This window comes from Artemia sp. Qi Xiang Cuo, chromosome 10, assembly GCF_049724085.1.
Source record: "Artemia sp. Qi Xiang Cuo chromosome 10, ASM4972408v1, whole genome shotgun sequence".
Taxonomy (NCBI): Eukaryota; Metazoa; Arthropoda; class Branchiopoda; order Anostraca; family Artemiidae; genus Artemia; species Artemia sp. Qi Xiang Cuo.
Genome location: NC_142803.1, coordinates 31,133,853 through 31,150,881, shown reverse-complemented (window position 1 = coordinate 31,150,881; position 17,029 = coordinate 31,133,853). Strand labels below are relative to the sequence as shown.

General features: G+C 35.0%; 1 protein-coding gene across 1 annotated transcript in view; it reads left to right on the top strand.

Moving 5' to 3' along the window:
• LOC148947659 (jumonji, AT rich interactive domain protein 2-like) overlaps positions 1-17,029 on the top strand; it is a 62,730-nt gene that overhangs the window by 925 nt on the left and 44,776 nt on the right. Inside the window, 2 exon segments of the mRNA XM_089095971.1 lie at positions 4,405-4,634; positions 15,425-15,527. Coding sequence (XP_088952097.1) covers positions 4,405-4,634; positions 15,425-15,527 — 333 coding nt within the window.

Below are 17,029 nucleotides of genomic sequence, written 5' to 3'. Positions count from 1 at the left end.
TTTGTGATTTTTATCTTTATCTGTCAAATTCTATTGAACATGAAATATGTAGTATACATTAAGAAATGTTTAAGCGACAACGCTCTTGTCTTATGACTTTAGACAAAGTTAATGATTATTTGAACATGTTTACGAATGCCTGGTGAATCGGAAATAAGAATAAGATGAATTAAAAAAGATGAAAGTATAAATTTAGATAATAAATTAAATTAATTTAGTTAAAAAGAGAAATTCCAGATGGGCAAAGTATGTAACAAATTTCTTAGATGTCAGCTCTTTATCTTGTGGTAGAAACAAGAAATACGGGGTTAGGGGTATTCGGTAGTAATAGTTTACCACTCATTCTTTGCTGAATATGAAATATGAGCTTTAAATGTTGTAATTTCTAAATTTTGACACTTATCTACTAGGTAAAATTTAAAAATTCCAACATCCAATATCTCCCATTTATATCTTCTTGTAGTATGTTTGTAGTTTAAAAAAACGGGACTTATTACAAGTTAATTTAAATAAAGGTATTAAATCTGTTTTATTTACAGTTATTTTTGAGTTATATCTAGCACCATGGGTCATTGGTGTGATGAGCGAAAACACAAAAAGGGGGAAGGGGAGGTGGTTCAAAGAATCAAAGATCTCTTGGTCAGTTTGGTGTGGTTAATAATTTTTTTCGGTCCGGGGGGGGGAGGAAGCCCAGTCACAGTGGATTAACATAAAATTTGTTTTAATAACCTTTTTTGGTAGCGAGTTGTTTAAGCAGTCGGAAGCGTTTCTATTTATGCAGTGCTCTACAAAGAGGTTTTATCTTTTTTTCCATTTCCTTTGCAATGAATAATGAAACTTAAAGCAGTTTGACCTCTAGATCTCAATTCCCCAAAAATGGAGCGTAGGATTTTTGCTGTCTCCATCCCATCCATCTTTTATCCTTGAATAGTATATTTTCATGTACACTCTGTATTCTATATAAACTGTTTATATTCCATTATATACGCCGTCGTATTCCGTTTTCTTCTGTTTATTTTCTGTATTGGAAATTGTTCCAAAATCCCACACTTATTTTTTCCAATATTTATAATTAAAGAGTTTATTCAAGTTTAAATTTTTTTTTTTTAATTATGTATTAATGATTTTTATTTTTTAAATTAATTTAAAATGTATATATGGGTAAAAAAAAAATTTATAAAAATGGCAACAAATTATAAATTTTTTTTAATAACGAAGAACTCTAACTGCTATTAGGTACTGATTTTTTTTCAAATTTAACTTAAAAATTATTTTAAAACTATCAGATATTATCATCTATATTTGGCGTGGCGACACGCTCTACAAACATCTCTTTTTATGTAATTTTTTTAGTCTATATTCTTTGAGAATGAATCTTTAAGAACATGAACAATGTAATTTAAAAAAAAAAAAAAAAAAAAAAAAAAAAAAAAAAAAAAAAAAAAAAACACCCGTTAGCTTCCTTATTTCAAATGTCATATTCGTAATCTTCAGTAACTTCTAACTTCGCGTAATATTTTTTCAAAAACTCATCTAGTGTCAAAACACAAAATGTTTAGTATTACCATCCATTTTTTTTTTAAAATAAAACTTGTTTAAAAAAAAAAAAAAAGGGTATATATTATAAATGCATCGGAAATTTTGCGTCTGTAATAACTTTTATAAACAAAACTGTCAAAAATATAAACCGTACCACCTTCTTGCCTTTGACAGAAGAATAAATGAAAATAAACTTACTTACCATGGATAACGAGGTCTTAGCTTAAGGCTCTGTCTAGATTGAAAAGTTGTAGACTGCATTCGTTTACCACACTAACAGCATTTGAGGCCTCATTATTTTTAATTTTTTTACTGTATCTCAATAAACGCAAATTAAATCTTCCTTCACTTCCAAATAGCCACAAGCTTTTTAATTCTATTCTGCATCATTTCCTGCAACTTTATCATGGTTTAATACATTCTCGAAATATTCTGTTCATCTACCTATAACACGGTCCTTACCACTAATTGGATGCCCCTTTCTTTTCTCTAACTGGAAAAAGTCCAAGACTTACTCATTCCTCTCAGTTTCATACCAATTTGTACTATTATGGAGTCTTACCTCATGCTCCAGATCCAGGGTAATTTTATCTTTGGCCTACATTTCATTCCTCCTTAAGTCAAACTTAATTGCCTTCTCTACTACCTTGACTCTCTTCTTATTACCGTGTGACGAATCAGTCAAGAAAATCTTGTACAGACCCTCCTCTTTTTTTCTCAGCCTTCGGCGTTTTTTAAAATATTCTGAGCTGTGTTTCTAACTCTCCCCCATGACACACCTTCTTCTACTTTGTAAACTGTTTTCCTTTGTTTTCATCTGCTCCTGGGAAGTTACTCTGAAATTCTCATCCCGGAGTCAACCAACGCCATAACATTTCGGAAGGCAGTTGCCCTTCCTGAATTTTGGCAAAGAAAAAACAAACATACATAAAAGTATCAGAGATTTTTTATGGTTTACAGTAAAAATTAACATTACAGTATTTACAGTTTGATCATATTTATAGAAGTACTGAAGATGGAATTGAGCCGTGACTAACGGACATTAGCGATTTTAACACACATACAAAAAAAAAGAAAAAAAAAGACAAACAGAATTTATTATTAAATTTTTTTTAAGCAGAATTAAACCTTTTTTAAATTTCGGAATCGACCGTGCGCCTTAAATTAGTTCATTTATTAAAAAACTAGAAATTGGCTGTTTTGTTGTAATGAAAGCGACTGTAAACTGCTCATTACTCGAACTAGGATTAGAATAATTGTTTTTAGAAGATTTGTATTTGAAAAAAATTTTAAACGAATCACTCCATTTACTTTTAAATAAAATATATTATTATGATCTAACCGAAATATAATACAGTTTATATACATTTTACATCTTTGCCTTATTAAAAATTTTGGGATAATTAGCTTTATATGAGTAATTAAACTTAATGGATTTATTACGAATAATCTAAACGGGTCTAATAAGCGGGTGGGACGTAGAACACCAAATAGAGACGCAATTGAAAAAATTTAACAATGGAGAATACATAAAAATATAACAGAAAAATGTTTTTAAACGGGATATTAAACCCACGTTGCGTGGGAGTTTCAGACAAACGGTATAGCTGTGTTTTTTGTATGAAAGATCTTCATCCAATAAATCCCGAAATATTTAGCCGAAGCTAGCTTTTAACAAAATTTGATGTTCACAAAATTAAAAATACTTCTGGGAAATATAATGAATAAAAAGGTTGGAAATGATTTAGAACAAGTTTGATGTTTAGACACATATCAGAAATAATAATTAAACACTAATTCACATTTAAAAAGACCATACTTATATTTGAATTAGGGCAACAATTAACGATATCGTCAAAAAACATAAAGGTGTCGCAAAAGGAAAAAATAACGGAAGGTCATTAATATATGCGAAAAATACAATAGAACCCAGCACATTCCCTGAGAAAGTTTGGACTTGAAAAATCCATAAGTAATACCTCTGAACAAGAAATTGGACGATTGGACAGATACGAAGATTCTCTGAATTGAAAATCAGGTATTTTGCAGTAGGTTGCATCAAGGCATGGCTAATTGTAGAAAGAAAAATCCAAAACAGATAGTCCAAGTAATTGAGAGGCAAATGCTTAAATGGCTGCCCACACGGGTAAATGGCGGGAGTAAGTATGACTCTCTTATTGAACAAATTAAAACCGTGATTGAGTTTCTTATAGAGAATCGCGTGGTTAATAGAATTTTGAGCTGTATGATGTATATTCCTTGTATATATATACTTTCTTCCATTTTTCATATATATATATATATATATATATATATATATATATATATATATATATATATATATATATATATATATATATATATATATATATATATATATATATATATATATATATATATATATATATATATATATATATATATATATATATATATATATATATATATATATATATATATATATATATATATATATATATATATATATATATATGTATATATATATATATATATATATATATATATATATATATATATATATATATATATATATATATATACATACAGTTTACAAAACTCCGATTTGTAGAGCTTAGTTCGTCCTGACAAGGGCCACTCTTCTCTTACCTTTAATTATTATGTAAGCGTTGCGTTCACCATTTTCAATCTTCATTCATGAATCTTTAGCGTTGACCATTTTCTCGTTTTCCAGCTATTGTTGAAATTTAAAGGACTAAGGAAAAGTACTAATGATGTTCTTTTGTGCACTTTTTTCTTATTTTTTAGGGGAAGGGGGTATAGGGGAGTCGACCCTACCCTTGTGTGCATCATAAAGCCGAAATAATCACATTTCTCAACTTTCAGATTATTGAAGAAAAGACCTGGGCAGCCGTAAGTGATTTTTTAAGAGCACCGAAATGGGCACAGGATCGAAGCGCAAGACTAGATGAACTATATATCAAGTATCTACTAGCTTACGATCTATTATCGCCAGAAGAACGTAATAGACTTTACTAACAAGCAGAAGCTGCCAAGGACAAAAGGTTCAGGAAAAGAATGAGTAATGAACCAATTGAGGAAGAGGATGATCCACTGCAAGAAAAAGATGAATGTACTATCAAGGGACGGAGTATGTCCTTAAATGTATTTTTTCCTAATTCTTTAGTTTAGAGTATAGTTCTGGAGAAAAAAAAAATTAGAAGAGCCATAAAAATGAACCAAGTGATGCATTGTGGTTGATGGGGTGAAGGGGACGGGAAATAAAATGAATAATATATCATAAAAAGTCAATAGTGCTGCCTAAGTAAAGAACGATGTTTGCACAATATGTTTTTTTCTTTCTTTTTTTTTTGTTTTTTTTTTTAGACTAGGGCACTTCATATAGAAGTAGTTGTTGTAGAAACTTCCCAAAGGTCTCATTCAATTTAAAATTGAGTGGGCTAGTGCCCTTTTTAATCGGCGAAAGTTATTTGAGGGCTAATAGCCCCCCCCACGCCCATCATTAACCCAAAAATAGACAATCAAAATTTCGAGATAGCCGTTTTGTTCAGCGTAGTTAAAAAAAAAAAATCTGGAAATCGTGTCTTTGATGATGACACCCCCCCCCCACAGACCTCCGGGCCAGGGTTTTAAGTTATGCAGGTGGGCATATAAGGTTTTTATAGAAAGGGTAGTCGTATACACTTCGGATGGGGCTCATCGGATTGGTAGTCAGATGTTCCATTTCTTTTTTAAGAGTCAAAGTTATCAGATGGCCGCTACCCCCCCCCCACGCGTCGTTTTTTCCCGAATTGCATCCAATAGAAATTGTGAGATATCTATTTTATTCAAAATAGTCCAAAGATCATATAACAAAGCTTTTGGGGTTGCAACAAATCCCCAGAGCACGGGGCAGGGGTTGCAAGTTATGCCCTGGGGGCGTTTAAGGTTCTTATGAAAGGGATGGCTTTATAAACATTAGAGTATGCTTATTTGGTTAAAAGTTGGAAGTTCTAGTTCCTTTTTAAGAGATAAAAGTGATGAAGGTCAACTAACTTCCTCCCAACTTCCCCTCTTTTCCCCACAAGCATCTGATTGAATTCGCGAGATAGGCATTTTGTTCAAAATATTCTAAAAAACATATAACAATGCATCCGGGTTTGACATACCCCCCCCCCAGAGCCCTGGAGCAAGGGCAGGTTTTACTATGGGGTCATATTAGGTTTTAATGTAATAGGTTTTGGTATAAACTTCAGATGGGGCTAATTTGATATGAACTCTGAAGTTATACTGTCCTTTATTAGATTCAATGTGTTTTGAGAGCAATCAGCGTCCCCTCACGACGCCCACCATTTCCCAAAACAAAGTTTTGAGACATGTTTTTTAAGCATTGTTGAAAGTTTTAGTACTTATGCGTTTGGTGATGTCAACCTTGATGACACTATAGCGTTGCCTATAGTAAAGGCCATACGGCTCCAATGTAGTTTTTTTTTATTATTATTATTACTTATTATTTTTTTCCCCCAGAGGCACTTCATATGAAAGGGGTCGTCGTATAAACTTCAAAGGGGGCTCGTTCGATTGGAAATTGAGAGTTCTAGTGCCCTTTTTAAGGGTCAAAAGTGATTGGAAGGCAACTACCACCCCTTCAATGTCCACCATTTCCCCAAACACATCCAATCAAAATTTTAAGATAGCCATTTTGTTCTACGTAGTTGATTTCCAGATAGAAATTATATTTTTGAGGAGGACACTCCCCCACAGCCTTCAAGCCACGAGTTGAAAGGTATGACCTGGGGGCATATAAGGTATGCCCTGGGGGCAAGTGAGTCCTTTTTGATGTTTTTGAAACATCAAAAAGGATTCATTTGATTGGAAATTCAAAGGGCTAGTGATCTTTTTAATAGTTGAAAGTGATTGGAGGGTAACTAACCCCCCTCTCACACCCACCTTTTCCCCAAACACATCCAATCAAAATTTTAGATAGCAATTTTATTCAACGTAGTTAAAAATTTTGGAACTTATGTCTTTGAGAATAACAGCCCCCCCTACTTCCCTAAGGGCAAGGGTTGTAAGTTATGCCCTTGGGGCATATAAGGTTTTTATAGAAAGCTTTGTCGAGAAACTTCAAATAGGGCTTATTCGATTGGAAATTTAAATAGCTAGTGCCCTTTTTAAGGGTCAAAAGTGATTGGAGGTCTGACCCCCCTCTCACACCCACCTTTTCCCCAAACAAATCCAATCAAAATTTTTAGATGGTCATTTTGTTCAACGTAGTTGAAAATTCGGGAAATTAGGTCTTTGAGGATGACAATCCCCCCCCCCTACAGCCCTCAGGGGAAGTTTTGTAAGTTATGCCCTTGGGGCATATAAGGCTTTTTATAGAAAGCGCTGTCGTAGAAACTTCAAAAAGGGTTCATTAGATTGGAAATTTAAATGGCTAGTGACCTTTTTAAGGGTCAAAAGTGATGGGAAGGTAACTAACACCCCTTCCACGCCCACCATTTTCCCAAACACATCCAATAAAAATTTTGAGCCAGCCATTTTGTTCTACGTAGTTGATTTCCAGATATAAATTATGTTTTTGATGACGACACTCCCTCCACAGCCTTCAAGCCACGAGTTGAAAGGTATGACCTGGGGGCAAATGAGTCCTTTTTGATGTTTTTGAAACATCAAAAAGGATTCATTTGATTGGAAATTCAAAGGGCTAGTGATCTTTTTAATAGTTGAAAGTGATTGGAGGGTAACTAACCCCCCTCTCACACCCACCTTTTCCCCAAACACATCCAATCCAAATTTTAGATAGCCATTTTATTCAACGTAGTTGAAAATTTGGGAAATTCTGTCTTTGAGGATAACAGCCCCCCCCCTACTTCCCTCAGGGCAAGGGTGGTAAGTTATGCCCTTGGGGCATATGAGGTTTTTATAGAAAGCTTTGTCGTAGAAACTTCAAATAGGGCTTATTCGATTGGAAATTTAAATGGCTAGTGCCCTTTTTAAGGCTCAAAAGTGATTGGAGGTCTGACCCCCTTCTCACACCCATCTTTTCCCCAAACACATCCAATCAAAACTTTTAGATAGTCATTTTGTTCAACGTAGTTGAAAATTCGGTAAATTAGGTCTTTGAGGATGACGCCCCCCCCCCCCCACTACAGCCCTCAGGGGAAGTTTTGTAAGTTATGCCCTTGGGGCATATAAGGCTTTTTATAGAAAGCGCTGTCGTAGAAACTTCAAAAAGGGTTCATTAGATTGGAAATTTAAATGGCTAGTGACCTTTTTAAGGGTCAAAAGTCATGTGAAGGCCACTAACACCCGTTCCACGCCCACCATTTCCCCAAACACATCCAATCAAAATTTTTACCTAGCCATTTTGTTCTACGTAGTTGATTTCCAGATATAAATTATGTTTTTGAGGAAGACGCTGCCGCCACAGCCCTCAGGGCACGGGTTGTAAGTTATGCCCTGGGGCATATAAGCTTTTCATAGAAATTTTTGTCGTAGAAACTTCAAAAAGGACTCATTCAATTGGAAATTCAAACGGCTAGTGCCCTTTTTAATAGTCGAAAGTGATTGGAGGGCAAATAACCCCAAACACATCCAATCAAAATTTTTATATGGCCATTTTGTTCAACGTAGCTGAATATTTGGAAAATTAGGTCTTTAAAGATGACAGTCCCCTCCCCCCCTACAGCCTACAGGGCAAGGTTTGTAAGTTGTGTCCTTAAGGCATATAAGGCTTTTATAGAAAGCGCTGTCGTAGAAACTTAAAAAGGGCTCGTTCGATTGAAAATTTAAATGGCTAGTGCCCTTTTTAATAGTCGAAAGTGATTGGAAGGCAACTAACACCCCTTCCACGCCCACTATTTCCCCAAACACATCCAATCAAAATTTTCAGATAGCCTTTTTGTTCAACGTGGTTGATAATTCTGGAAATTATATCTTTGAGAAGGACACCCGCACAGTCTTCAGGGCAAGGGTTATAAGCTATGCCCTGGGAGGATATTGGTTCTTATGGAAGGAATGCTCGTATAAACTTGAGAGATGGCTCATTTGATTGGAAATTGAAAGTTCCAGTTCTTTTTTTAAGAGTTAAAAGAGATTGGAGGGCACCTAGCCCCCCTTCTTTTCCACGCCATTTTTTCCTTAAACCCATCTGATAAGAGCTTTGAGATCGCCATTTTTTCAAAAATAGATCAAAGACCATATAACGAAAATTCCAGGGCGGACACAGCCCCCCAGGGCCCGAGGGCAGGCGTTGTAAGTTATGCCCTGGGGGAATATATGCTTCTTATGGAAGGGATGCTCGTAATAACTTCATAGAGGGCTCATTTGATTGGAAATTGAAAGTTCTAGTTCAGTTTTGAGAGTCAAAAGAGATTGGAGGGCAACTAGCCCCTGCACGCCCCTTTCCCCAAATGCATTCGATAAAATTTTGGGATAGCTATTAAGGTAAACATTGTTCATAAGTCAGATAACAAAAACTCAGGTGTCAACACAACATCCCAGGGCCCGGGGGCAGGCGTTGTAATTTATGTCATAGGGTAAATATGGTTCTTATGAAAGGGATGCTCGTATAAACTTCAGAGAGGGCTCATTTGATTGGAAATTGAATGTTCGAGCTCACTTTTTAATAGTCAAGAGAGATCCCGACTGAAACTAGCCCCCCCCCCACGCCTTCTTTTTCCAAACCCATATGATAAAAATTTTGACATAGATATTTTGTTGAAAGTAGTTCAAAGGTCGGCTAAGAGAAAACTCCGGTGTCAATACAACCCCCCAGGAGCCGGGGGAAGGCGTTCTAAGTTCTGCCCTAAAGGCATGTATGGTTCTTATGAAAGGGATGCTCGTATAAATTTCATAGAGGGCTCATTCGATTGGAAATTGAAAGTTCTAGTTCAATTTTTAGAGTCAAGAGATTGAAGGGCAACTAGCCCCCCCCCCCTCGCCCTTTTCCTCCTAACCCATCCGTTACAGATTTTGAGATAGCCAGTTTTTTGAAAATTGTTCAAAAATTAGATAACAAAAACTCCGGTGTCAACACAACCCACCAGGGTCCGGGGTGTAGGCGTTGTAAGTTATGCCCTGGGGGCATATAACATTTTTATAGAAAGTTGTCGTAGAAACTTCAAAAGGACTCATTCGATTGAAAATTTAAATGACTAGTGCCCTTTTTAATAGTGAAAAGTGACTGGAAGGTAACTAACATCCCTTCCACGGCCACCATTTCCCAAACACATCCAATCAAAATTTTGAGATAGCCATTTTGTTCAACGCAGTTGAAAGATCTGGAAATTATATCTTTGACCAGGGCACTCCCCCACAGTCGTCAGGGCAAGGGTCATAAGTTATGCCCTGGGGGTATATATGGTTCTTATGGAAGGAATGCTCGTATAAACTTCAGAGAGGGATCATTTGATTGGAAATTGAAAGTTCTAGTTCACGTTTTAAGTGTCAAAAGATATTGGCGAGTAACCAGCCCACCCCCACGCCATTTTTTCCCAAATGCATCCGATAAAAGTTTTGAAATAGCTATTTTGTTAAAAATAGTTCAAAGATCATGTAACAAAAACTCCGATGTTGAAACAACTCCCCAGGGCCCAGGGGCAGGCGTTTTAAGTTATGCCCTGGGGGCATATATGGTTCTTATTGAACAGATGCTCGTATAAACTTCAAAGAGGTCTCATTTGATTGGAAATTGAAAGTTCTAGTTCACTTTAAGAGTCATAAGAGATTGGAGGGCAACTAGCTCCCCCTCCTCTACGCCTCTTTTCCTCAAACCCATACGATAAGAACTTTGAGATACGATAAGAACTTTGCCATTTTTTAAAAATAGTTCAAAAACAATATAACGAAAATTCCGGGGCGGACACAGCCCCCCAGGGCTCGAAGGGAGGCGTTGTAAGTTATGCCCTGGGGGAACATATGGTTTTTATGGAAGGGATGTTTGTAAAAATTTCATAGAGAGGTCATTTGATTGGAAATTGAAAGTTCAAGTTCAGTTTTTGAGAGTCAAGAGAAATTGGAGGGCAACTAGCTCCCCTCTCCCACGCCCCCTTTTCCCCAAATGCATCCGATAAAAATTTTGAGATAGCCATTAAGTTAAAAATCGTTCAAAAGTTAGATAACAAAACTCGGGTGTCGACGCAACCTCTCAGGGCCCGAGGGCAAGTATTGTAAGTTATGCCCTGGGGCATATATGGTTCTTATGAAGGAGATGCTCGTATAAACTTCAGAGAGGGCTCATTTGATTGGAAATTGAAAATTCGTGTTCACTTTTTAAGAATCAAAAGATATCCGAGGACAACTAGCCCGCCGCGCACCCCTTTTTCCCAAAACCCATCCGATACAAATTTTGAGATAGCCATTTTTTAAATAGTTCAAAGGTTAAATACCAAAAACTCCGGTGTCGACACAACCAACCAGGGCCTGGGGGCAGGCATTGTGAGCCATGTCCTGGGGCTGTATATGATCTTTATGAAAGGGATACTCGTATAAAATTCAGAGAGGGCTCATTTGGAAATTAAAAGTTTTAGTTCATTTTCTCAGAGTAAAAAAAAGATCGGAGGGCAAGTAGCCCCTCCCACCCTCCACGCCTTTGGGTTTATCGGATGGATGAACCCATCCAATAAAAATTAGACATGAACATTTTGTTAAAAATATTTAAAACATCAGATATTAACACACCGGGGTCGATACAACCCCCCAGGGACCAGGGACAGGCGTTGAAAGTTTTTCTCTGGGGGTATATATGGTTCTTATAGAAGGGATGCTCTTATAAACTTCAGAGAGGGGTCATTTGATTAAAAATAGAAAGTTTTAGTTCATTTTTAAAGAGTCAAAATAGATCGAAGGGCAATTAGCCCCTCCCCCTACGCCCTTTTTTCACCAAACCCATCCTATAATAATTTTGAGGTAGCCATTTTGTTAAAAATAGTTCATACATCAGATAATAAAAACTCCGAGGTTGACACAAACCCTTTTTTCCTCTTTAATATTGTTACTTTGATACTTTTATGAACATTTGATTTTTTTTTTAATTTGATTTTGAAAGAAGGAATTTTTAAAAACTTGAAATTTTTTGCAGTCGAAAATGAACAAAAATAAATTTAAAAAAAACTTTACGAAAAAGAAGTTTTACAAATGAAAGTAAAGACAATTTTAAGCTTAAGCTCAGCATATACAACTTCGTTTTAAAATTCAAACTCCAAACGACCAGAAATTACTATTAAAGAATAAATGAAACCCAAAACGAATAGAAATTAAATAAACCATCATAGCAAAAAACATACAACAAGTAATAATATAAATGAATAAATAGATCTTAAAGCGAGTAATGCATTGATTGAATATGAAAATATTTTGCTGTTGAAGTATAAATGAAACTTAAAAGAACAGAAATTAGATAAACAATCAATGCAAACAAACATACAATAGATATTAATGTAAATGAATAAATAAATCTTAAAACAAGTGAAACTTAAATTGAATGTGCAAATCAAGCTTGAGACGAACAAAAATCACTACAAACGAGAGTGTGGGTATCACCTTTTTCTCTTACTGTAAAAGTCTAAAACCTATTGCGTCATTGTCGCTTTACTGAAAACTATAGTGGCTTTAACAGTCTTGGAAAGTATAAACAACATCAAATTGAATATTTGATGTATAATGATATTAATTGTTGAAAGATCCATCAGTTCAAGAATTTTTTTCACTGCAATTTTATTTTTTTTTTCAATGCTGTAAGAACTGGAAAAGAAAACATTTGTAATATAATTCGTTTTCAGTTAAGCGTCAATGACGCAGTAGGCTTTTGGTTTTTCTTTACAGTTAAGGAAGCGGGCAGTATCCAAACTCTTGTTTGTAGTGAAACTATATACGTATTGAGCAGCTCTAGAAAAAGCCAATAATTAAAAATTAATATTTTCTGTGTAGCATTATTACCCTCTAATAGATAACCAGCTCGTCATTATAACGTAATTTTAAGGCTTATTGTCAGTATGAAGTACAGAATAAAGTACTTGTCTTTACATTGGTCTCCGGTATATCGTCAATCACGCAGTTGGTTTTTTTTGTTCGTTTAGTAGTAATTTCTGGTCGTTTTGGGTTTCATTTATTCTTTAATAGTAATTTATGGTCGTTTTGAGCTTGAATTTTAACAGATATTTGTATCTGCTGAGCTTAAGTTTAAAATGGCCCTTGCTTTTCTTTGAAAAACTTATTTTTTGGAGATTTTTTTTAATTAATCTCAAAACACGAAGGACATGAAGGTGAGACTTTCAGGGAATGTTGAGGGGAGTGTTGAACTAAATCAAAACATACTATGTGTATACAGATTATTGATACGTGCTTATCAGCAATATTTTTGGAATGACCCATCACATCATAAGGAAACTTCAGGGGCATCATGATTGGGATGTTCATTTAACCAAAAGGCAAAATATACATGCTTATACTGCTATTAATATTGCTGCTATTGCTGTTACTGCTAATAAAAATAATTCACTGTTACTGCTACTACTGCTCCTACTACTACCACTACAAGTATGATGGTAGTACAATTAAGGCTCCGCGTATGAACGAGAGAAATTGGCAGACTATTGAGTGGGACTTCGAACTAAATCAAAACACAATATTTGGATGCAGGTATTCAAAAGGGCGTATCTCAAAAATGGATTTGGGTATTAAGTTTGATCTTTCAAAAAAAACTTAAAGGGGAGGATCAATTGACAAAAAAGTAATATATGCATATCAATACTAACAGTACTACCACTGCTACATTTACTTCTACTGCTTGTAAACTACTGCAACTACTACTTCAATTGCAACACCTTGGAAGGCTTAGAATATTAAGGGGATAAGAGCGTCAAAAGAGGGTCAAAAGCGTAGATCAGCAATATTGTTGGAACGGCTTACCTTTTCAGGATTAAACCTCGGGGGCACCATGAAAGGGATGTTCAGTTGACCAAAAGGAAAGATCCACATACTACTACCACTATTAATACTGCTACTACTACTTTTACTACTTTACTAATGGATCATTAACACTGCAACTACTTCTCCTACTGCTATCGCAATCCTATTGTGCTAGTACTATCAATGTTAAGTCTATGAAGGTAAAATCTGAGAGAAAATTAATGGAAAATTCGAACTAACAGAAGACGCTTAGTGCATTTATATTGCAAAATAGTGTACCTGAAGAATTGATTTCTTTATTAAGTTGGAAGTCTCAGAACATGCTGAAAGGGGAAGATCAATAGACCAAAAGGCAGTATGCGCAATCTGCTACTAATATTACTACCACTGCTACATTTACTAGATCTACTACTACTACTGCTATTGCTCCAAACACGACTTCTTTTGCATCTACTTCTAAGGCTAAGAGCATTCAGATGAAAATTCAAGAATTACTTTAATATCTATGTTGTCAAAAAGACATATCGACACTGTCATTGCTCTGGCTATATTAAGTTGAGTACTAGTACTACTGCTATGACTGGCATTACAACTATAACTCAGGATATTAAGGTGGAATTTTTAGGGGATTAGGTAAATTGAATCACAACCCGGCATCCATATGCATGTTGTTAAAAAGGCATATCAGCAGTATCTTAGTAATAGTTTTGTGTATGAAATTAAAATTTACACTGCTTGTTATGGGGTATGTTGAACTAACCAAACGACAATAGTTGCATCATAATACTACTGCTTCTACTCCTACAACTACTACTACTGCTGCTATTATTATAACTGCTACTATTACTACTGCCACTAAAGCCCAGAATACTAATATTAATTCTACTGATTATGCTACTAATGTTATTACTATAACTACTGATACTAATACTACTGCTAATGAAGCTAAGTTTATTAAGCACAAAATTTTGGACAATATTGACACTTTACTTAGCTAAATCAAAACATAGTATGGCAAAATATGTTGTAAATAGCACTTAAAATAAATTATTCATTAACTCTCGTTTTTTTTAATTATAAACTTTCATAATCTGATTAATTATATGTTTAGAAAAAAAATCCAACTGTGCTGTGTAAATACTTATAAAAAAAAAGCGACGTGGCTTAATGTATATCTTTAAAGTAATATTTAGGCCGATGTTTAAATAAAATAAAAAGAAAAATTTTCATGGAGATTTTCAAAAAGGTGACAAAGCAATATCACAATAACGCCTTAAATTATTAAGTTTGACCTTTTGGGGCACGTTGTGGCGGATTTTGAACTAGCTAGAAGACAATGTCAATGTGAACTTTGGAAGAGAGTTTTGTCTACGATTACTTTGACTGACGACACTAATGACACTAAGTTGAAACTTTCAGGGAACTCTTAGAGGGAGTTTCAATTGAATGAAAATACTATATGCAAACAGGAATTAAAAGGGCATACAATCAATATCATAGCTAGTACTATCAGTCATATTTTAGAGGAGCTAATTTGATCGTATATTGATAGTACTAGTGTCCTCTTTAGGAGTCAAAAGTGACTGGAGGGCAATTCAGCCTCCTCTTCAGCTCATAATTTTCCACACACTTCCGATCAAAATTTTCAGAAAGCCGTTTTCTTAAGCATAGCGGACCGGTCTAGCAACTATATCTCTTGGGTTACTGGGTCGTTGATCCCCCGAAATTATTTATTTTGTCTATTATCCTTTAAAACTAAATATTGATTTAAAATTAAATAAAAACTCACTGTGTGTATGCGGGCTGCCAATAATACATCCAGCAATATACCAATAAAGGCTGAGTGTATTAAGTTCAAACTCCCGGAGCTACTTCTATTGCTACTTCTGCTCTTTAACTTTAACTAAATTTAAAGAGTTTAAGTTTATCCAGGTTGTCAAAGACCATAAATATAATTTTTGAGAATGGTATTAAGTTTTATTTTTATCAGGTCACCTAGAGTAGACCCCGGCGCCGCGCCGGCGGATCGACCGAACGCCGCCGCAGTGTCGGAACGCCGCCGGCATGCCAAAGGTGCGCCGCCGCCGACCGAGGTGGCGGCGTTCGGTCGACTTTAAATTAATTTTCTTTATTGCGTCAACCGCAAAGTCGGAGCTTTACCTTCTCGTGTGGTTTAGTATTTCGATTTTCCTGATTAGAAATCAAACAGGGCTTGTACTATCCCCGAATTTTCGGGTATTTCCCCGAAATACTATGCGTAACCCCGAAAAAAAAAATTTGGTTCCCCGAATTCCCAAAAATCACGCAATCACGGTGCCACCCCTAGCGATTTATCACCAGTGACTTACCCCGCCAAATATTACTTTGCATGCCATAATTCTTCACTACTCTCTTGTTCATTAATTTTTGTCTCTTTTGTTACTTTGCATAAAAACAAGACAGATACAATATGCAATTGCAAATATTGCAATATACACAGTTCTTCGTATGCTGACAAAAAACAGTATCGTCTTTATGAAATGAGTTTAAATCATTTTGAATGTAGTTTCTCAATCGCTATTTCTACCATCGTTCGTAGTCAAGAATTTTATTTTAAAGTTTAATATAATTATATAACTCATTAAATGCGATCCCTATTCAGCCATACGTTGTATTTTGAAATTTACAGCCGAAAAAGTTCTTATAATATAAACATTGAATTCTGCGGATTTTTTTTTTTTTTTTTGCTATTTTTATATAATTTTTTCTTTATTTTTATTAATAAATTGTTGAACGCCTTAATTTTTAATAATCAATTTCTCAGAAGCTACCCAAAAAATATTTCTAGTAAATGAATTGTAAATTATTGCCAATAGGGGGGGGATAGGGTGCGATCATTTTTAACTGATAAGACCTTATTTTTTTTATTGAAAGCAAGCATACCAAAAGGATAATTATTTTTTTCATTTAAAGTAGAGACGGAACAAAATTATATCAAAGTCTCTGGGAAACCATTAAAATATTTTGATAGACCCAGGGCCCCCCATTAAGACTTGTTCATTGTCTTGTGTGTTTTGCAATTTCTCATAGGCTACTGTCGGAATTTGGCTTCTGTGTATGCTCCCTTTTAATTAGATCATTTGTATCTTATTTAATTCCACGGCGAAACTAAGACTTAGCTTCCCTATAACTTGAGGCATATCTGAATAGTTTCGACATTTTTGTTGTTGTCTTTTTAGCCCTTTACGTGTACCCTCAATTTTTTTCAAGGAACACTAAGGTGTTTAACGTTATTTTGCGTGTTGGTTTCAACCATATAGTGACCTAGTTAATTATTAAGTAACTTATTTTTCTAATAAAAGCTGAGACGGTATCCTATCAATGTGGTATCCAGAGGGGGGGGGGGGGTATTACATTTAAATGATAATCTCTCTAAATTTTTTTTTTGAAAACAGGGATCCCAAAAAGTTATTATTTTTAATTTAAAGAAGAGACGGCATTTTATAAAGGTGGTATCCAGAGAAGGGGGGGGGTAGTGAGCTATCATATTTAAATGATAATAACTCGACTTTTTTTTAAATCAGGGGTGCCAATAAGTTAATTACTTTTTTTTTAT